The 23,010-nt window shown below is 47.5% G+C and overlaps 1 protein-coding gene across 1 annotated transcript; it reads right to left on the bottom strand.

Annotated features, from left to right (window-relative positions):
• Positions 1-5,887: 5,887 nt before the first annotated feature.
• LOC146651684 (interferon alpha/beta receptor 1b-like) lies at positions 5,888-22,508 on the bottom strand. The gene is made up of 8 exons (XM_085384768.1): positions 22,300-22,508; positions 12,896-13,034; positions 12,179-12,369; positions 9,824-9,984; positions 8,840-8,984; positions 7,292-7,449; positions 6,965-7,137; positions 5,888-6,882 (listed from the first exon to the last, which is right to left on the bottom strand). Exons 1-8 carry the CDS (start codon positions 22,364-22,366, stop codon positions 6,639-6,641), a joined length of 1,278 nt encoding a protein of 425 aa, XP_085240894.1. The 5' UTR covers positions 22,367-22,508; the 3' UTR covers positions 5,888-6,638.
• Positions 22,509-23,010: the final 502 nt, after the last annotated feature.

Below are 23,010 nucleotides of genomic sequence, written 5' to 3'. Positions count from 1 at the left end.
CCATACGCTCAATGTTGTTGTTTTGAGCCTTCACGGCAGCTGTAAGCATCTCCAAGGTGTTACCCATGCTGCGTTCGTTGTGAGAGGTCGCACCTCGTCCCATCACTTCGATTCCAGCGGGCAGCCTTGGGGGGGTTTGAACAGCCGGTTCCGCTGTCTTAATTCTCCGATAAGCCAGGGCCAAGCCAGCTCCGATCAGCAAGAACCCTGTTATCATGGTTCCAAATAGGTAGATATCTTCAGCGTCCTCGATCGACAGTCCCGCCAGGCACACGACCCTCCATTCCTGCCACCTGTCCATCGTGTATCTGGCAGGGAAAGTCCCTCCAGGGCACTCAGGCTCTCCCAAGCCCAGACTTCTCATTGAGAAAAGGGTGTCAATAACATTCAGAGACCAGTTGATCAAATCCATAATTCTCTTTTAGGTTTTAGAGAACGACAGTGAGAGACTGTTCCAGGGAAAGTAACACACACAAGACAAGACAAGGACACAAGAGGCTAAGCAGGGAAGATAAGGGTGAGGAGGAGAGGAGAAAAAGTGCGACCGCCTTTGCTGAGAGCCAAAACGAGATGTCCAACATGACCAACGACCTGTGTGAACCTCTGAGCTGCTCACTCTGAAAGACCAGAGGAAGCTTAGACGTTCTGCTTCACAAACTCAAGGCTGAGAGAGAAGCTACCTCAACAAGACCCAACAAAGAGATGCATGAATCCCTGTAATAATTCACAGTCACATCCCTTAAACCACATGAGTCATACGCTAGAAACAAAATGGTATTCTAAGGTCTAAGACTTTCCAAAAAAGAAGCAAAGTTAGGACAACTTACTGTCCTCTGAGGAAAACAGGAACAAACCCAGGTTTCCTTTCAGCTCTGAAGCCAGACAGGCAAGCAGAGTCCTTACCACTGTCCTCCCAACCTGTCCATGAATAACAGTTTTCCACAATAACTGGGCATTGTGATGTGATCGTACAGTCACACATTCAGGTGGCTTAAACACATGGAGAGGAGATTCAAAAATCCCTCCTTCAGTCATATCTGAGTTTTTACTTCTATGTTCTAAAACCGTGCCAGCCTGTGCAGAAAGTATAATCCACAATGTAGATGCTTCCCTTTGGTACTATTACTAGAAAACCTGATACTGATTGCTACGCAGAGGATACTCAATTACAGTTATGTGTGAAATCACATGACACATAGATGGCTACCCCTCCCTGAGCAGGACAGAGTTTTCTTGTTGGAGGTCAGGTTTAGGGTTCCTGCCAATTATGTACCTGGTATTTAAGAAGCAAACTCAGTCTGATGGAGACGTCTGGGTTCAATAGTCAACAGTACTTGTCTGACCGCACTGTGCCATGGTGTGGGGGTGTTTTGCAGTAGCTGGGCTCAGCCTCTCAGATCCAGTGAAAGGAACTCTCAATGCTTCAGCATAAGAAGACTTTATGGACAATTTCATGCTCCCAAATTTGTGGGAACAGTTTGGGGATGTCCTCTTCCTGTTCCAACATGACTGCACACCAGCACAGAGTCCTGACAGAACGGATGGATGGATGATGGGTATATGGGATGATGAATGGATGGATGGATGCCTAGGTTGATGGATGGACCTTTGGAATGAATTAGCCAGGCCTTCTTGTCCAACATCAGGGTGACCAATCCTGTACCTGTGGAAAGACTTCCTAGAAGATTTGCAGCTGTTATCGCTGCAAGAGGGGGGCTGACATCATATTAAACCTATGGATGGATTAAGAATGGGAATGCCACTCAAGCTGATATCCGTGTGAAGCCAGCTGAGCCAATCCTTTTGTCAATATACTGAACAAAAGCACAGAAGCTAAACTAGTGATATCAGGTAACGTTGCTAAGCAGGAGAGGACGGCAAAACAAACAGAGGCGTTGACTGACTCAAGCCCAGAAGCCCTAAACAAACACCAAAAGCATCAAAGCCTGAGACCATAAGCACGCAAACAAAGGAGCTAAATCCATACTTCAAAGAATGACCGGAGAACTACAGGCACAGGTTCATAATCAGAAAGACTGGAGGTGACAGCAAGGCACACAGGAAAACCAGAAAATGAAGAAAAACAGGATAAAACTACAAAAATCTGACAAAAAGTCAAAAACATCAAAGACAATTAAAACCTGAACCACATTTAAATCTGGTTCTTTCAATGACTACCGCCCAGTAGCACTCACCCCCATCATCACTAAGTGCTTAGAGCAGCTGGTCCTAGCACACTTCAAATCCTGTCTCCCCCCCACCCTGGACCCCCACCAATTCGCATACCACCAGAACAGGAGCACAGAGGATGCAGTCTCCATCGCACTGCACTCTGTCCTCTCACACCTGGACAACAACAACACCTACGCCAGAATGCTGTTTATAGACTTCAGTTCAGCATTCAATACAATCCACCCCTCACAACTCATCAGGAAACTGACAGACCTGGGTATCAGTTCCCTCATGTGCAAATGGTTACTGGACTTCCTGACCAACCGCCCCCAACATGTCCGGCTGGATAACCACTGCTCATCTACAATCACGATGAACACCGGTGTACCACAAGGCTGTGTGATGAGCCCTTTCCTCTACTCCCTCTTCACCCACGACTGCAGACCTGCTGATGGTTCCAACACCATCATTAAGTTTGCAGATGACACCACGGTGATTGGCCTCATCAGTGACAACGATGAGGCCGCCTACAGGGAGGAGGTGGATCGTCTGGCTGAGTGGTGCGACAGAAACAACCTGCTGCTTAACACCGAGAAGACCAAGGAGCTCATCGTGGACTACAGGAGGAATGCTGACCCACATCCACCCATCCACATTAAGGGGACGGCTGTGGAGCGTGTGAGCAGCTTCAAGTTCCTGGGAGTCCACATCTCCGAGGATCTCACCTGGACGACCAACTGCTCCAAGCTGGTCAAGAAGGCTCACCAGCGCCTCTTCTTCTTGAGGACTCTGAGGAAGAACCACCTGTCCTCAGACATCCTGGTGAACTTCTATCGCTGCACCATCGAGAGCATCCTGACCAACTGTATAACAGTCTGGTACGGGAACTGCTCTGCCTCGGACCGGAAGGCGTTGCAGAGGGTCGTGAAAACTGCCCAGCGCATCGCCGGAGCACCACTTCCTGCCATAAAGGACATCTACAGGAAGCGGTGTCTGAAAAGGGCTGGGAAAATCATCAGAGACCCCAGTCACCCATCACATGGACTCTTCACCCTCCTGCCCTCTGGGAGGCGCCACAGGAGCCTCCGGACTAAGACCACCAGGTACCGGAACAGCTTCTTCCCCACAGCTGTCAGACTCCTGAACTCTGCCTCCTGACATCTGACCCACGTTAAACTCATGGACTGAACATACACACACCCACAATGGACAACTGTACCCTCAAACACAATAATAACATGGACTGAACCACCACTCACAACCACTAGCACTTTATATAGCCTCTGTAGAAACTATCTACACCCTCACTTATCTTAACTGCACTACTGTATAGCTCTGTGTAAATAATCATTCTGTACATTCGATAATCTTTAATCCTACAACTGTTTACAACTTGCATAGTTCCCATTTCTGTATAGCTGTATATCTCAGATTTCTGTAAAGTTATTTATTTCATATTCTGTATAGTTTTTCATATTTATATCCTGTTCATAGCCTGTACATAGCTTGTACTCACTACAGCCTGTACATACTTATAGTTATAGAATATTCACAACATACTTCATACCGTGTACATTATAACATACCATAATAGACCCATTTCTGTAATATACTCACATATCTATATTATTGCTAATATATATTGTAATATATCTATATCACTAAAGCACTTCTGGATGGATGCAAACTGCATTTCGTTGCCCTGTACCTGTGCATGTGCAATGACAATAAAGTTGAATTCTATTCTATTCTATTCTAAAATCAGCAGGTTTTCAACCCAATCACTTCCTGTATGAGGAGTAACAGGACCCCAGGTCAAAAAGATATCTGGAATATTTGGAAATGAGAAACAGGGAGAAGAAAGCTTCAGGCGGGAGAACAGAGGACTGATTAAGAGAATAAACAGAAATCAAATATCAGCTGTTTATCAGCTCCCACCACATGTTTGGAACTGTTTTGGTTCTTGGCCCCGCTGCGACCCTTTGTTGGTCGTGCTCGGAGCGATTTCATTTTCTGTCTGACTCGGGGAAGTGACGGGGAATACCAGCTGAGAGCAGGGAGAGGGAGCAGCTGTGAATCACGAGGCTCGACCGCCGCTCTCCGCTGGGCGTGCGCTCCGTGGCGGAGCGCACTCACAGCACAGTGACTGTCTCACCTGTCTGTGCACGGCAACATCACAGAACATCTCTCAGCTTATATGTAAGTACGACAGATTATTGAAACCTCAGTCTCTCTCCACCACCATCACAAGTACATAAAAGATGGCCCTCGCTCCCGTCTCATCTCCCATTAGCTTGTTTTATTTGGATGAAAGCTCAGAGCTGAGGAGGCATCAGCCAATGCTAGTGCTGGTCACGGGCACGCCTCTAATATTTGGTAAACGTTCCTCAGAAAGGCACGCCTCAGCGTCGTCAGCAGGCTTCTGGCATAATTCTGGTTCAATTCACCTCAGGCTGCACGGACTACTTTTTCAGGTCTGTCCCATGTACTCCATACATTCCTGACAGAACAAGAGCAGTTCAAACACATATCACATCAAACACAGAGAAAGACTCAGCTCAGACTTGTTGGACGGTCTGTTAACCAAACGTAGAGTCTGTGGGGACTGACACACTGCTGGAGCCTCTGCTGGACGTCAGAGGAACTGCAGGTTGCAGCTCCATGTTCGCCGAAAGTGTCGTCCAGTCTCCTTCAGGCAACCTTTGGCACTGACTCAGGGAGAATAGGAAACTCAGGCGCACAGCAGCATTTGCCAGTAACTGAGAGAAAATTAGCCCAGATTATTCTCAGATATGTCTGCTGTCTGAAATCATCACAGTCAACTTTCAGCCGTTAAATCTGTAGAGCACGCCACCATTTCTGCAGATGTAGACCTCTCTGCATTGAATCATATCTGTTATTAACCTCTGTCTCTCTTCCACAGCATGTCTTTAGCCTGTCTTCCTTCTCTCAAACAATCACAGCAGATGGCCCCGCCCCTGCCTGGTCCTGCTGGAGGTTTCTTCCTGTTAAAAGGGAGTTTTTCTTTCCCACTGTCGCCAAAGTGCTCATAGGGGGTCATATGATTGTTGGGTTTTTGTCTGTATGTATTATTGTACGATCTACTGTATGATATAAAGCACCTTGAGACGACTGTTGTTGCAATTTGGCGCTGTATAAAACTAATTGAACTCCCCAAGGTCATTGTTGGGAAAGCTACAAGATCAACCATCCTTTTTCCATGTGACAGTGTGAGCAAATAAACACAGAATTAGAAGTGGTTCATCTTGGAGGGATTTAGTAGCTGAACTTTACATGAATCATGTTTCCTGTTCTCAGGTCATTTCACCCGAGGAAAGTGCAGCTTTGGTCGAGCTTTCACGTACCTGTCCAACATTTCTGCCACGGGAACAGAACCGGCTGCAGTTTATCAGCGACACTCAAGCTTTTCTTCATGACGTGGAAAAAACCAAAGAAAAGCTCTGCAGCAGAGCAAACGCCTGTCACGTGAAAAATCACTCGTTTCATGTTTTTGCACTGTTGGGCAACAGTGTACCATAGAAACGCAGGGGCGTGAGTTTGAGTCCGCACAGAGGCTCTTTGCTGCTGTAAACATGGGAGTTTATGGGGACTGACTCACTGCTGCCTCTGCTGGACGTCACAGGAACTGCGTCATCAAACATGTGAAACGAGGGTTTGGAACGAGAAGATGTTGCGCACAGTAACATGAAGCGAGTTTGGTTTTTTCAGGAGTTTATTTAGTTTCTGATTGTAAACACAGCTGCACAACAAGCTTATATACAAAGGTTAACAGAGGTCAGCAGATGGGCGGGGCGATTCAGAGCAGGAAGTCAAACCACACGACTGATGCTTCTTTGATTACAATTACTGTTTGATTTGTCCTGCTGATACATGCCACAGATTCGGTTTCTACATCACCATGTGGGCGGAGCATAAGCTGCAGATGGAGGTGAGACAGACCCATAAAGAAAGCAAGAGTTACCAGAACAGAGATTCTATAAGAACCATAAATGGAAGAATAAAACGTGCTGTTACGGTAAAACGGAGATTAAATGAAAGTGACACAGAGGCCGCCGCCCGCAGAGATGTCATGCTTGTAGCCAGGTGCGCTCACGTAATGAACTGCTTCCTCTTTGATTAATGCTAGCACCTGCAAGCTACCTGTGAAAGTTAAAGTGATGCATGATGGCGCGCAGAGTCGAGCTGTGTGGCGAGGGTTAAGACGACAGTAGCGGCTGAAGGAGGAATGTTTCTGTCAGCACCAGCAGGACTTCCTGTCTGCCTGAACCAGGATCAGCAGCTGCAAACGGCAACGCTCCAGCACGACTCATTCCTTCTGCGTGAGGGGCGTGGCTCAGCAGTTCAGTCTTTTTCAGTGTTTGTGTTTAAAAAGAGACGCTCGTTTCACAGTGACTGGCGGAAAAAAGGCACGCCACACATTTCCCACGGACCCGTCTCCTCTTCGCTCAGACGCACACGTCCACGACGCCCTCGTCTGCGACCTCGGGCTGGCTCTTGAGGTGGGCCGTCATCTCCCGCAGGTTCACCCGCTCAGGGTCCAACAAACCCTTAAAGATGTCATCGCTCCCCATGTGGTTGTGGCGAACGGCGCTGAGATGCTTCAGGGCAGAGCTGCTTGAGGAGCCGCCGCCAGAGGAGTAGACGCCGGAGTCGCCGCTGCTGCTGCTGTCCTGCCGGCTGTGCCTGACACTGCAAACACAGAGACACGGTTTAGCTGGCGTTGCCGGATCTGCCATCATGAACGCTCTCTAATGAACACGCCAACACTGACCTGCTGTTCGGCTCCAGGCCCGAGGGGGGTGCTGCCAGCTCCTCGGCAGGAGGGATGTGGATTTCCAGGACGGTGGGCGGTGGACAGATGGTCACACCTTCACACAGCAGCTCAGACTCAGAGTCCGGGGTGAGGAGGCGAGGGATGTCGGAGCCCGGAGAGCTGCAGAGGTACTGCAGGAGGACAGAGGAGAGAAGAAGAGCTGCTGATGATGCGCACATCACAGAGAAACGCCCCGATCACACCTCATCATAAGTGTTCCAGTTCATGGTTTAAATAAAACAGATCAATCAGGTGAACACCACCCGCTCATCAACTGCAAGCTACCTTCTTCAGGTGGGAGGGCATCTGGTCGGACGGGTTCAGAACATCCTTCATGGTCTTGCAGCACCTGAATAAACCGTAAATGGTTCCCAGCACGATCAGGAAGAAGAACAGCAGCGAGCCCAGGAAGTACAGGAAGATGTTCCACCAGGGGATCGAACCTGGAAACAAACCGACGCCGTTAGATGGAGGTGCTCCGCCTTCAGAGTCACAGCTGTCACCATGAAGATGGTGGCAGACCATGTGACCACCCTCTCAGACCCTCAGAGAACTTCACTTATCTCCTCTGCAGGCTATGATTGGACGAGTTTACATTCTGACACCTGATTGGTTCTCCTCTGATGTGTCCCTGCGTGGAGGCTGTGCTGGTATCGGTTTTAATTTCTACAATCAATTCGATTCAATTTTGACTCAGAAAGAAGCTGGTCTCTGAGAGAGAGAGAGAGGGCGAGAGAGAGGGCGAGAGAGAGAGGGCGAGAGAGAGGGCGAGAGAGAGAGAGAGGGCGAGAGAGAGGGCGAGCGAGAGAGAGAGAGGGCGAGAGAGAGAGAGAGAGGGCGGGCGAGAGAGAGAGAGGGCGAGAGAGAGGGCGAGAGAGAGAGAGAGGGCGAGAGAGAGGGCGAGCGAGAGAGAGAGAGGGCGAGAGAGAGAGAGAGGGCGGGCGAGAGAGAGAGAGGGCGAGAGAGAGAGGGTGAGAGAGAGAGAGGGCGGGCGAGAGAGAGAGGGCGAGAGAGAGAGAGAGGGCGAGAGAGAGAGAGAGGGCGGGCGAGAGAGAGAGGGCGAGAGAGAGAGAGAGGGCGGGCGAGAGAGAGAGGGCGAGAGAGGGAGAGAGAGAGGGGGGGCGAGAGAGAGAGGGCGGGCGAGAGAGAGAGGGCGGGCGAGAGAGAGAGGGCGGGCGAGAGAGAGAGGGCGGGCGAGAGAGAGAGGGCGGGCGAGAGAGAGAGGGCGAGAGAGGGAGAGAGAGAGGGGGGGCGAGAGAGAGAGAGAGAGAGAGGGCGGGCGAGAGAGAGAGGGCGAGAGAGGGAGAGAGAGAGGGGGAGAGAGAGAGGGGGCGAGAGAGAGAGGGCGAGAGAGAGAGGGCGAGAGAGAGAGGGGGGCGGGCGAGAGAGAGAAGGGGGGCGAGAGGGCGAGAGAGAGCGAGGGCGAGAGAGAGCGAGGGCGAGAGAGAGCGAGGGCGAGAGAGAGCGAGGGCGAGAGAGAGAGAGGGCGAGAGAGAGAGGGCGAGAGAGAGAGGGCGAGAGAGAGAGAGAGGGAGGGCGAGAGGGGGGGAGAGCGGGGGCGAGAGAGAGAGGGCGAGGGCGAGAGGGCAAGAGAGCGGGGGGCGAGAGAGAGAGAGGGGGGCGAGAGAGAGAGAGAGGGCGAGAGAGAGAGAGAGGGAGGGCGAGAGGGGGCGAGAGAGAGAGGGCGAGGGGGCGAGAGAGCGGGGGGCGAGAGAGAGAGAGGGGGGCGAGAGAGAGAGTGGGGCGAGAGAGAGGGGGGCGAGAGAGAGAGAGGCTGTGCTGTCACAGCTGCAGGAAGCAGAGCGCCAAGCTTAGTGAGAGTGACGGCGTTACCTTCGGTCTGCATGCAGTGCGGCACCGTGAAGTCGCTGGTCTTCGAGTAGAAGTCGTCGCGAGACTGCACCCTCACACAGTACCAGGTCCACGCCTTCAAGCCCGGCAGCGTCACCATGGTGGTGTTGATCCTCAGCCGCTTTGCCTGAGGGGGAGGGGCAAAGGTCAGAGGGGTAACGGCAGAGAGCATCACTCTGAGCGGACCGCCACGCACCAGCATCAACATGCAGTCAGACATCATCATCATCAGTCCTGTAATAGTCAGCCTGACTGCAGCCAATCAGGACAGACTGCAAACAGGACTGTGTGCGTGTCTGTGTGTGATTGTGTGTCTCATCCTAACTTAAACTCCACCACGAGTGTAAACGTGACGTCTGTGTGGTTTCCTGTGCGTTTGGGGGTTTGGTGCTGAACACGTTTGTGCTCCCACCGTCACCGACATGATCACTGAGGCTGCACCTCTGCAGCTGGACCACGTCTTCATCATCACCTTTATCACACACACAGGCCTGAGACGCTCACGTGTCCCGTCTACTCACTCGACCACCTTTGTACAGTCTGAGTCAGTCAGCTGACCCGAGGGGGCGGGTCCTTCTGCAGATGTGGTGGGCTCTGATAGGTTCCCGTGTTTCTGTGTGAGGCTCTGAGCTGTCCGATTCCTCCGTGCATGTCGTGTTTGTGTGGCGTTAACCCTCATCATCGACTCGCTCGTCACGCGCTCGGCTTATTTTGGGACGTGCTGCAGTGACCTGTTTCTTCCTCATCAAACCAGTTTTCAGCTCGCTGCTCAACTGCAGCCAGCTGGCAGGAAGTACGGCAGGAAGTACGGCGAGATTCACACAGGAAATACATCTGTTCTCCACCGAAACGTCTTGGGGAGGCGAGAACACACACACACACACACACACACACACACACACACACACACACACACACACACACACGAGGAGAAAAGGTAATACTGAAGTGGGAGGGGCTTCCTACCTGCCCATCAGCCTGGCGCTCCCAGTACTGGACGTGGTAGTACAGGTTGGGGACGTGCTCCCTCATGGAGGTGTTGTTGCTGGTCAGCGGGTCGGTGACGACCACGTCCAGGTCGCTTCCAGCAGGAGCGAGGGTCACGTTGCTGGGAGGCCCCAGAGCCGCTAGACGGGACAGAGAGGAGATCACATTTATTCACCTGATGAGCAGGTGTTTCACCTGCTCTGACACCTGTGAGGCGGTCCTTAAACACCATGTGACCGTCTACTGAAGGAGCCCAGGCAGACTGCTGTCTCACTGCACAGGGCCTGAAACCTCTGCAGCTGGACTTTAGCTCAGGCCGCCAACGCTGAAATAACAAGCACAGAGGACGTGACAGCTGTCCTGGTTTCTCCCCGTCGGCTGCTTCCTTCCTCTTTCTTTCTGCTTGTCTGACGCCAGCAGCAGATTTAAGCAACACCTGACTGCAATCTTACAAAAACAACTGAAATCGTCTACAGAGATGAAGACACGAGGAAAAGAACAGAAAATATTAATAGTAACATTCAAAGGCTGAACAGAGAAGAACAAGAGCAGGAACATTTTCTACTATCACACACTCAGCAGGCGTTACATAAACCTCTCCTCCTCCTCCTGACCCGTCATCTTCATCAGCACAGGTACAAACCAGCAGGTGAGTCTGGAGACGCCCACACCGACCTGAGACCTGCGCCTCGCTCTGATCAGTGATATCAGGCTGCACTGAATAATAACTCACAGCGTGCTTCGATGTTATCACTGCACCAAACAACAAATAAACCGCTGCAGTGCAGACGTGTGTGAAAGCGGCGTGCCCACGCAGCCTGCAGTCTGATGTCATAGTTTAAGATAGAGTCTGTCGACAAAGAGGCGGAGCCTCTTCCACAGGTAGAAACAAAATGTGTTTGTAGCAGCGCCCGTTCCAGCTCTGCATCGCCCGGCGTTAACTTACAGCCACAGGCGTCAGAACAGACTCATCCTTACATGGCAGGGCTGCGTCTAAAGGGGGGCACGGGGTGGACTACCATACTTATTTTAAGGCTTTGCCATTTTATGCAGACAGCCTGGATTCAAACCCAGGACCTTGTTACTGTGAGGCGACAGACCACAATCGATGAAATACTCGATTACTCAAATCAATGCGACGCGTTCGCGGTGTCGGTCGTCTACATGCAGAGAGCTCCGCTGCTCGGGCTGCATATTTGCATGTTGGTATATGTGAGGCAGCACACAGTGCAGGCTCAGCTAGGCAAATACAGCCAAGCCCATAATTATAACACACTGTCACGAGGCCACATCTCACGCTTTCCAAAGTTCCAGTGGCTGCAGTTTCCACGGATGCATCTCAAGGAGGACGCCACCTCTCCAGAGGAGGCGCACAAATACCCGCTTGGCCTTTGCAAATGCTCATCTGGACAAAGAAGAGGACGTCTGGTCTTCTGTGTTTTGGTCGGAGGAAGAAAAAATTTAGTTGTTTAGTAACAATGACGTTTCTTTAATTGATCCCAAAGAACACCATCCCCACTGTCGAACATGAACGCCACCATGAACGAAGATTCTCAACAACAACATCAGGCAGTCTGCAGAGAGACTTGGCCTCAGGCACCAGTGGACATTTCACAGCAAAACCAACAGTTAGCAGACAAAACCATTAACACTGTGCAGCAGCCCGGCCAGAGTCCTGACTCCAACCCAACTGAGACTCTGTGGATGAGCTAAAGACCAGGGCGAGGAGACCCTCCAACCTGAGCTCACTGCTAAAGACGGAGGAGCAGATCAGTGCGAAACACTGATCCGAGGTTGCCAATAAAGGCTTTTCTAAGAAGACTATGAATCATTTTGGATGTGACACTTTTTGCTGAAATGTAAATAAAAGCTGAGAAACCTCTTGGACATCGACTTAGAGAGACTCCCGCGTCACTTAGGGTAAAAACAAAACAAAATAAAAAAACTCGCTGGTTGAATAAAAGTTGGGTCAGAACTGTGGGCTTGAGGGCATCTACACTAATGGTTCAGACAACAGGTGAGCTCAGGTCCCAGGATGTGTAGTGAACACCTGCACAGACTTTCTGTGACTGCTTGGCTGATTCTGGTTCATTTACTGCAGCGATGAGAGCCTCACACATGGACGCACGATTCACAGTCACATATTTGAAGCTGGAGATCTTTATCTCTGCTGAGCGCAGCTCTCGGCTGTTGCACCGATACTGTGCGAAGGCTGTTCACCTCTGAGTCATAACACCTTGTTTTTCATGGTTTGTGGTGAGCTCACACGTGAGCTCACACGCTGCTGCAGCATGTGCACATCGCAGTTCCTGGAAAGCCAAGCACTCGTCTTACCCTCCTTATCGGGGCAGAACTCCGTCTGCGCCCACTCCGAGTGCTGCCCGTCCACGGTGGCTCGCACCTGGAGCACGAAGATGCCCAGGTAGTGCAGGTTGAACCGTGTGAGGTCACATGACCGGTGTGACGTCTGGTTGCACGCCGTGATCCAGTTTGTCTTCTTCTTCTTAAACTTCAGCTGGTACCTCCTGAGGATACGAGAACATGAAAACACATTAGTGGAGGGAGAGCTTTCATTGAATCAAATCTAATTACAACAGCAACACACCAGCCGTGTTTCAGTAAACGTGTCTGTTTCATAGGTCGGGGCTGGGAGGTTAACGCCTGTGGAAGCAGGATGATGGGGACGAGGGAGGAAAACTGCGAAGAGGAAGGCTGCTCCACGGCTCTCTGAGGCATGGAGCACACTCTGACTTACACTTAAACTCGTATTAAAATACCAGCGAGGAGTTAAAAGGTCTTTATGTGATCACATGATGGCAGGCCAGGTGGTTAATAAACGTCTCAAATGAATTCCAGTGAAACCAGAGAGGAGAAACACGAGCCGGGCTCAGGCTCTGCTTCAAGTATGAGGAAGAGATGGCTGAGCCTGAGCCCGTTTCCAGTAAGCCTCTCTGACAGCTTCCTGTCGCTGGTTTGGTGAGGTGGACCACGCCCCCTGTGTCCACCGTCTGACAGGTAAATAAGCCCCGCCCTCGTGATTCTCAGACTTACGGCACATATTGCGTGGTGAAGGTGACGGCGTGGGTCCCTGCAGCGCCCGGCAGCCAGTCCCAGCTCAGTGTGTAGTTGGTGTTCAAGGTCTTCGTGATGACGTTCTGAGGAGGCGGCACCTCGGATCCATCGGCTCCACCTGCAGGACAGAAACAGGGGATTGGCTGGAGTGGGGTTAACAGTTTGCATACTATGCGTTCTATATCGCTATCTCTCTGAGAAAGTCAACATGTGTGTGCGAAGAGAAAAACAGAAATCTTTCCAGCTCAGTGTCGTCAGCACAACCTCACAGGAAGTAGTCCCGAGACATCGGCCTTTCAGGCAGCAGCAAACAGGTCGTCAGAGGACGCCGACATGAGGTTTAACATTGCCTACGATATTCCCAAAGAAGATGTTCCGTTCAAAGTTCAAATGGCTTGAAAATAAACCCCACCTCCAGTAATGATGTCACGTGCACCCAGGTTACAGGTGTCATCGCAGACACATGGGGAAAAGGACAAGTTACAGAAGTAAACGTTAGTCTATAGCCCTGCTGTGTGTGTGTGTGTGTGTGTGTGTGTGTGTGTGTCTGAGGGTTTGTAACACGTGCACACGCAGCAGATCAGCTGCCGCCATCTTGCCTCTAGTCTCGGTCTTCAGGTGTCCACAGGTGGTCATTGTGACCTCAGTCTGGGACATGAACCCCGTGTTTGATTCCCTCCCCAATTATCCATCCCTAGGTCCTATAACTAACTGAGGCTTTTATTTTGAAAAATAGCCATCAACTTGTCACATGACCCTTATGTTGTTCCTTCGTCCTCAGCTGCTGGCCCCGCAGCTGTAAATCAGGTCCACATGGCTGTGATCAGAATAGAGCTGTGCGATATGACCAAAATCTCACATCCCGATATCAGAATTCTATCGTCCTGACAACGATATAAATCACAAAAATGTAACAATTTCTGTAAATTCTGTGAATCTCGGGCAGCTCGACTTGCGTGAAGTGTTTCCAGCTGCGCGTCCTTTACCCGGAGTCGAGTGTTTTAACGATGCATGAAACGATACATTTTTTTCTTTGTGAGTGTTTATCACACGGCGTGCTGCGGGGAAAAGCCTGTTCTGATGTTTGAGTCTGAGGTTGATTTTTTAGCACCTGGCGGCTTTTTTTTATTTTTTATTTTTATAACTTTTTATTTTATTTATTTGAAGAACTCACCTGTCCATTACGCATACAGTTTCTTCAGAATAACAGAATACAAAGAGAGTCACAAACTCAAGACAGTGAAATTAGAAAGAAAAAGAAACAAACAAATATATATGTATAAAAATATAGATACATATAGAATAATAATTAGAAAAATAAGATAAAGTAAAACAAAAGAAAAAAAAGGAAACATGCCTGTGGTGTCAAACATTTCCATCGTTCATTTCACTTTTTTTTTCTTCTTCTTGTATGCTCATCTTCATTCAGTTCAGTCTTTTTTCCCCTTCCGTTGTACGTCAACCATTTTCCCCAGTCCTTCAAAAAGCGTTCTTCCTTTACTTTCAGTTTATATGTAAGGTTCTCCATCTCCAAAATGTCCTCCACAATTGCTACCCACTGCTGCTTTCCTGGTGTTTCTGTCTTAAGCCAGTTTTTGGTGATGGCCTTCTTTGCTGCCAAAAGGAGAATCTTAGCCAGGTAACGATCCTTTACATCTACAGTACCTTCCAAGTACCCTAGATACAAAACAAGGCAGGTTCTAGGAATAATATAACCTAATATATCACAGAGAGCTGAGTGAATTTTAACCCAGAAAGTGTGAATTTTTCTGCATTTCCAGAAAATGTGTGTATGGTCTGGTTCATCCCATCCACACAGCCTCCAACATTGTTGTTGTGTATTGGTTTGTTTATTGTTAATCTGAGGTGTAATAAAATAGCGAATTTGATTTTTCCAGATGAATTCTCTCCACCTCAATGAGTGAGTTGTATTCTTATGTTCTTTCCATGTTTCATACCACACCTCAGTGATTTCTTCACTCAGCTCTCTTTCCCATTTTACTTTAACATATACAGCTGAGTCCTGTCTTGATTCCATCAAACATTTGTAGACACTGTTTTTGGAATAACACTTTTATATGCCAGTATAATTATTTTTATAATAGGATGGATTTTGTCTTCCTCTATTTTTATGTTTTTATTAAAGTAATCTCTCACCTGTAAGTATCTGAAAAAATCCTTGTTTTTTAAGTTGTATTCCCGTTTTAATTCTTCAAAACTTTTAATTTCTCCTTTTTTGATTAATAAACAAATTGCTGTGATTCCCTTTTCATTCCAATTTTTAAAACCAAGATCCAATTTTCCTGGTCTAAATTCTTCATCGAAGGCTATCCATTTTAGCAAACCAAGCTCTTTGCCAATCCTGAATTCCCTTACTGTATCATACCATACATTTAATGTAAAGGATATTATCGGGTTCCTATCTTGGTCTTTAGTTACGTATTCAGGGGTCTTTTTCATACCCATGTTTGTTTGGATTGGGACATTGAGTGTGGAGAGCTCCACATCCTTCCAGCGAGCCCCGTCATCATCACTACACCAATATGTTATCTGGCGTATCTGTGCAGCACGAAAATAATCTTTTAAATTAGGAAGCGACATTCCTCCTTTCTCCTTAGTAAGCTGTAAAGTAGTGTATCGTACCCTTGGCCGCTTGCCTTCCCAGACAAATCTAGATATATACTTATCCCATTCTGAGAATTGGGTTTGAGGTATGCTTATCGGAAGAGAGAGGAATAAATATAGCAATCGTGGTAAGATATTCATCTTTATCACATTTATCCTGTCACTAAATCCTAACGGATATGTATTCCATCTTTCCATATCCTGCCTTATCCTGTTATTTATATGTCCATAGTTACTTTGATATAGTTTGGCATAGTTTTTGGTTATATTTATACCTAAATATTTAAGGGTTTTTGCCTCCCACTTTATTTCCCATTCCTTAAGATTTTGAGTTGGTATACAATTAAACATTAGAACTTGAGTTTTAAGTATATTTACTTTGTAGCCAGAAAGCGTACCAAATTTTCCTAACATTTCTGTGAGCTGCATAAAAGAGTTTGTGGGGTTTTTGAGGGCTATCAACACGTCCTCAGCAAACAGACTAATTACATGCTCTTGTCTATTGATTTCTATTCCTGTTATTAGGGCGTCTTGTCTAATCATTTGTGCCAATGGCTCAATATACAAGGCAAATAAGGTTGGACTTAAACAGCAACCCTGTCTAGTTCCTCTCTCTACTTGGAATGTCTTTGTCAATGAGCCGTTAACTTTTAGTCTTGCAGTCGGTTTGTCATAGAGAGATTTAATACATTGGATTGATTTCGTAGTGAACCCGAACTTTGCCATGGTTAGGTACAGGAAGTCCCAGCTGACTCGATCGAAGGCTTTTTCTGCGTCTAAACTTATCAATGCAGCCGGTATCTTGTCTTTATGTATTTGGTGTATGATGTGTAGGGTCCTTCTAATATTGTCTTGTGCCTGTCTATTTTTGACAAAACCTGCTTGGTCCTCATCTATCAGGTCTGGTATAAACGACTGGAGCCTATTTGATAGGATTGTAGTATAGATTTTATAATCAACATTCAACACCGATATAGGCCTGTAATTTTGGCAGTATTCTCTTTGTTTTTGTGGTTTTGGCAGCACCGTGATAATTGCCTCCCTCCAAGAGGGGGGAATCACATGTTTAGTGTGAGTCCAATTAAGAGTCTGGTGGAGTAAGGGTATCAATTCTTTTCCACATTTCTTGTACCATTCGGCAGGAAACCCATCACTGCCTGGTGCCTTGTTTGTACGTAATTTTCCAATCGCTTTCTGAATCTCCTCTATCGTTATTGGCGGCTCTTTTTTACTTCTCATCGTAAATAATCTGCTCTTTCACGTGATTCAGTTTATTTTGAAAAGTCTCAACAGGATCTTGAGCTTTATTGTGAAAGGTTTATGTGGAACATAAACAAGCGGACACGCGATGCTGTTACCGTCGTTGTTGCTAACGAGAACGCATAAAAACAGGCGCTTGTCCGTCCGTAGTGTGGTGATATTAAATATAAGAGAAAGAGAACTTTAATAAATGAATATAGCCACTACAGTGACATCAGAACCATGAACAAATATTGCTGTAAACAGTTTATTTCCGACACCACGAAACAAACGATAGCGTGAAATGAAACGACGTTTTTATATCGTCATCCATATAAGATAAGATAAAACTTTATTAATCCCTCGGGTGGGTTGCTCTGGGAAATTCGGTTTCCAAAAGCACAGCACCGACAGAAGTTACAGTTACAGAATATTATATATACACACACACACACACACACACACACACACACATAAATAAAATATACGAAGGGGATAAATAGAATAAATAGGAATAAAAATAAAAATACAAGTGAAATTGCACATTTCAAGTATTGAGGTCTATTGCACCATGAGTGAGAGTGATTATTTACCCAGCAGCCCCAGGGACAAAAATAAAGCACAGGTGTTTCCGAGCAGAATAAAAATATGAGCGAGAAAGCATTCGTGAGAGTGAAGGAGGAACTGTGGATAAAGACCGAGCTTCCCCCACACCTGGATCCAGATGTGCTGGCCACAGCAACAAAACAATAATCCCCCAGAATCACAGCCACTCTGAGATTATTCAGCGGTGAGGAGTATCTGCCTGACGACGCTCCGAGAAGACAAAGAGCCTCAAAGTTTACCCACAATGCACTTTGAGAAGGTACCAGCGCTGGGTTGTGCGCCTCTCTGAACACAGCGGCCCAGCCTGAGCGCTCCTGGGAAGTAGAGCTGGGCGATATGAGATTTTTTCATATCACGATGTTTTTTTCCATTTCAGGCGATAACGATATCTATCACGATATAAGCCAAATAACTATATTTGTAAGATTTAAATGTGCCGTTGCTCACAAGTAAAATGTGAAATAATCAGCAGCTTGTTTTTATTTAAATATTTATTTCCCATAATAAGTTCAACAGGGTAGATGTACTTAAGGAACATGAGACTTTTTCAGATAAATAAAGGCAAATATTGTAAACTACACAAAAGGCAGCCGCTAAAGCGTTTAAGTTTCAAAATAGAACAAACGAAACAGACTAAACTGTCAATTCTATTTAGAAACAAAATATGAATTCTAAAAATAAATCTTAGTTTGTTTTACAGAAGAACAGACAAAACTGACTAACTTTTGTCAATATCAAATAAACTGAGAACTAAAAGGAAATTCTCAATCTCTCCTTGTTGTATAGCTGAGCTTTTCAAACAGTTTTAACAGTTACTTTAGTCTGACAAAAGCCGAATGACGAATTAGCGCTTCCAGTCAGAGACTGAGGCTACGTCCACACGTACACGGGTGTTTTTGAAAACGGAGATTTTCCGTTTACGTTTTAAAAAATAATCCCGTCCACACATAAAGGCAGAAATGAAGGAAAACGCTGCTATGAACATGCCAAAGCAGCAGGTGGCGCTAGATTCCTAACCGTGCAGAAATGTTGGCCAATCAGAAGTCTAGAAGCCTCGGTGGGAAAAAGTAAACAAAGCTGGGGCATAGAAGCAGAACCGAGTCGTATGTGTGGAGGGACAGTAACTGTGTGTATATGTAAGCATTTAAACACTGCAGAGAGTAGAATTAACAGTATTGTAGAAATTCATTTCACCGAAACAATAACGTGGCGCACAGTGTGACGCATGCACCAGTTTATTGTATTTCCAGACTTGCTTTCGGCACAATTTACAGTGCAGCTACTCTGTTTTTTGTCAGACTTGAAATTGCCGAAATACCTTCACACTACGGAACTTCTATGGCTCTTCCGTTCAACAATCTCTCCGGCATTGGAACCATCATCTGTTTTCTCTTCAGTCACGCTCGGTTGATTTTTCTAGTCGGCACACTCATTTCCTCCATTACGCGCTGGCTGCTTCCCAAACAAACACATGTGCGGCTTGGCACTTGTGCTGTACGTAACAAGTCACGCGACGTGACGCTGCGGCTGTGATTGGTTCGGCTCTGCGCTACTTAATTTGGATTGGCTGACCTTTTTTTTTTTTTTTTTTTTTTTTTTTTTTTTTTTAAGAGGACAAGAGCGGCGAGGTCTATCGCGATAACTTAATTTCTCTATCGAGTAAAAGTTATATCGCGATACATATCGTTATCGTTCTATCGCCCAGCTCTACTGGGAAGTCACCAACATTCAGGAACGGCATTTATTTCATGTTTCAACGCGCTGCCGCTGTGAAATCACTGACTGTGTGGGACAGAACTGACTGATTTGATTTTCTCACCACTTTTACTCTTTTATACACAGCAGAGCTATTTGTACGCAGCAGAAGGAATCTAAAGGAAGCATCACACAGCTGCTCACAGCTGCTTTAACAAACACAGGCCGAGTCTTCAGACCGGGACTCCTGCAGTGGCTTTAAAGCTGACTCGATGTTTCCTCAGAGCTGACGTTTTTCAGCCCTGCAGGTGGAGATCTGCTGAACTTTTGAAGGACCAGAAACACGGGAAAATTCATTGAAAGCATCAAACGTACTCGAAGCGAGTGTAGCGTGGACATGTTGATGGTGTATATGAGTTAAATGCAGTGCAGTGACAGCGAGCTGAGTGGGGGGGTCTGTGTGCCAAACGTGTTACTGATGCGAATCCAAAGCAGAACAACTTCAAGGTGAAACTGTTGCTCAACAAAGGGTGTCGGCTCACCGCCCTGAGTAACGACGTGCCAGCCTTCACCACCGCAAGCACACAACTACAGGAAACGGTGTCTGTGCGATCTGTGCCTGAGGAGGGGAGGGGAAGTGTCCTTCAGCCTGCAGAGACACGCCACTGACACAGGCGTGGCCTCAGACTCACAGTGAAACTCAAGTCATGAATCAGAGAGAAACACACTGAGGCAAAGTGAAATGAAAGTGAATCCACACAACAATCAGCAGCTCACACAGCACCAGAGTCTGCACACAAATACTAGAGACACACTGACGGGGAGAGCTGTGCGTTACAGCAGCAGCCACCTGAAACAGATCAGTACTAAACCCATGTGACCACTGGGAACCTGTCATGACAGTCATGAGTCCTGCAGGTTCATCCAGGCTGACCGACTCTAAATGACTCCCTGTAAAACTATTATGGCCACCGTTAAACCATAAAGCACCACCAAGCCTCACACTGGCCGACTGTTAACCAGTTATCGACCAGTTATCGACCAGTTATCGACCAGTCACCCTACACTGCACGAGCCGACCCTCACACACCAGTAGAAGCTGTGATCACTAAAGGGAAACACACCAAATGAAGACTTTGTTGACATGATGTACTCACACATTTTGATACGACACACACACACACACACACACACACACACACACACACACACACACACACACACACAGGACAAAGGCTGAGGTGTGCACACTAAACTATGCCTCACACTGAGAGTGGGAGAACCTGTGGGGCTGGATGACGCCGGCATAAAAACAGAATTGTTTGAAGCTCGGATCCATTTTACTGATTCAGGTCAATTTATTGACCCCAATAAAAGGTGTGTGTCGCTCGCACACAGCAGTCACACAACAGATACATGACAACAAACAGAAAACAGACAAGACAGAAGAAGCTCTGTCAGAGTGGCGTGCTCTCACAGCGTCTGTGTGCTCTGCGCTCACAGCGAGATCAGGGCGGTTAATAAAGTTTTTTCCTTCTTTATCGCCTGATTTCTCAGAGTGGACACACATCGGACTCCTGTGGTTCTAGTTTCTGTCACATAAAGGGTGAAGGAAGAATAACTGCTGTGAAGAGGACTTTCCACTCGATCATTTCCCTCCTTTCTGACAGCTTCAGGTCAAACAAGCTCAGACGCCTGGCAGCTGAACGAGGACCTGCTGAACTCTGATTAAAATGGATTCAGTGTGAGCTGACGATCCACAGGGTTCCAGCTCCAGAGGTGTGAGCGGTGTGGAACAACTGCTTCATCTGAAGTTCCTGTTTGTGGCATGATGGTGGGCGTCCAGCAGATCATGGGGTTTGTCCACCATCGACACACCTGCGAAAGGTGAGCGCAATAACGCAGAGGAGCGGCAGCCCTCCTGACCATCACCGTTTACACCAGAGCACACTGACCCCGCTGCCTGTTTCAGAGCCGCTCTGATGCTTCAAACGTAGGAACAGGAACAGCCTTCGGTTTTTGCAAACACAGAGCTTTTTCCTCCATGTTTGGTTTCACAGTCATGCAGGTTTATTTTCATTCTGTGGGTGCTGTTCGACAATCTTTATCCTGAGTGTGAACACAGCCTCAGTCTTTCACAGAAAAGCAGAAGAGAGCGGCGAGAGAGGAAGTGGAACAAGACGTTTTTATGCTGTTTGTCAAATCGTTTTGTCCCTGAGTAAATCTCTGACCTCTTCCCATTTAGGTTTACCAGGAACAGATGATTTCTGCAGAAACTTTAACACCACGAGTTCATTCTCCTGTCAGCTATTTACATCATCCAGCAGCTATGAGGAACAGACAATCAGGAACTGCAGTGAGCTCAGATCAGTTTCCCGAAAACACAGACGCCATCAAAGCTCACGGACACGGCCGCGGGCAACAAACTGAAAACACCGCGCACACAAAGTACAACTTTAATGCAATACTTGGAGTATATTTACTGTAATACTGTATTTAGGAGCACAACTCTGAATAAAAACTCTTATTTTATCTCCGTTATCTCCCGTTTAAAGAATCCTGAAAGACAAAGTGAAAGGTGAGTCAGTCCAGCAGCCCGAGGCGCATCTTCGTGTCTCTGTGCACAATCATAACATGAGACGAAGCGCACATCCCAAACCTGCTCTGGGAAATATTATCATACATTTCGTCCGGTAAATACACTGTAAAAACCCCCCGTGGGACGCCTGTACAGAGGGAATCCCCCCCACTGTGAAACATGATCGACTTCATGTCCCGAACACCCAGGCTTCTCTGATCATGTGTCACCGCACAGAAATATTATAATTACAGCTTTCACTCCAATAACATCCACCGCTGATTTATGACACACACACACACACACACACACACTCTCATTTTATCCACTTTAACACACTCTGTCTGCTTCGTAGAGCCTTCAGCCCCACCAACCTGGCATTCCTGACTGTGACACCGAGCCAGTCCGTGCCAGTTTAACCCGTTTGCTTCCCGTTTGTGCGCACGCACACGCACACACACAAACAGCTGCGGACTAAAACGATCATTTAATCTCAAATATAAACCCCACCGCGGGCAGGTGAGAGACCCGTGCGGCACACAGGTGAGCCTCGCTCTGTAGTTTCGGAGAAAATTAAGTAAATAAGCAGCACGGACCGAGGCTAGCATGCTATGCTAACGCAGCCAGTTGTGGGACTTACCACAGAAGAAGAAGAGGAGGAGGAGGCCGTGAAGAAGAGCGAGGCCGTGGCGGGGGGCGGCGGACATCGCGCCGCTGACAGGACCCACGGACCGAGAAACTTCCACACTGACAGACTCACCGACTCACGGATCGGACTGACTCGGCACGTATCTCTCTCTCTCTGTAATTCACAGAGTTCTGTTCCGGCGTGGTTTTCGAAATAAAAGAATGGGCGGGGCCTCAATCAACGTCCGGTCTGAGACGCGTCTGCGCCGTTGTTGTTGTCTTGGTCTGGGACGGTGTCACTGTGGCATCACTGAGAGTTAAAAACTGTCTAAATTCTTTAATCTTTAATAAAATGATCAGTGTTGCTGCTTTACCAGGTGTAAAAATTAAGTTTAACATCCAGGCATCCATGAAAACAGAATTTATTACATAACATGAAGCTAGCAGGAAGTTAGCTCGCTAGTTTCCACCTAAACATGATATAGCATGTTCTGACTGAGAGATTTCTGAAAAATTCAAACGTACAGCTCTGCTATCACTTCCAACATAAATGAAGACAGGAAACTAAACAGCAGTGACGTTTGTAGGGTTACTGAAGTTGGGCTAGCTGCTATATAATGATGTGCTACGTCAGTGGTTCCCAAACTTTTTTGCTAGCCACCCCCCTCTCCAACCCCCCTTTGTTTTACAAGAAAAATGTTCGCGCCCCCCACCCCCGCGCGTG

Source organism: Rhamphochromis longiceps, linkage group LG16, assembly GCF_057381845.1.
Source record: "Rhamphochromis longiceps isolate RC_006_pf linkage group LG16, R_longiceps_female_GT1.1, whole genome shotgun sequence".
Taxonomy (NCBI): Eukaryota; Metazoa; Chordata; class Actinopteri; order Cichliformes; family Cichlidae; genus Rhamphochromis; species Rhamphochromis longiceps.
This window is presented reverse-complemented; position numbering and strand designations above follow the sequence as displayed.

Excerpts from the sequence above, each read along its gene's own strand:
- LOC146651684 (XM_085384768.1), bottom strand. The coding sequence starts at position 22,366 with ATGTCCGCCGCCCCCCGCCACGGCCTCGCTCTTCTTCACGGCCTCCTC. Across the intron at positions 12,370-12,895 it reads TTCACCACGCAATATGTGCC|GAGGTACCAGCTGAAGTTTA; the intron begins GTAAGTCTGAGA and ends TCGTATCCTCAG. Across the intron at positions 8,985-9,823 it reads AGCGCCAGGCTGATGGGCAG|GCAAAGCGGCTGAGGATCAA; the intron begins GTAGGAAGCCCC and ends CCTCCCCCTCAG.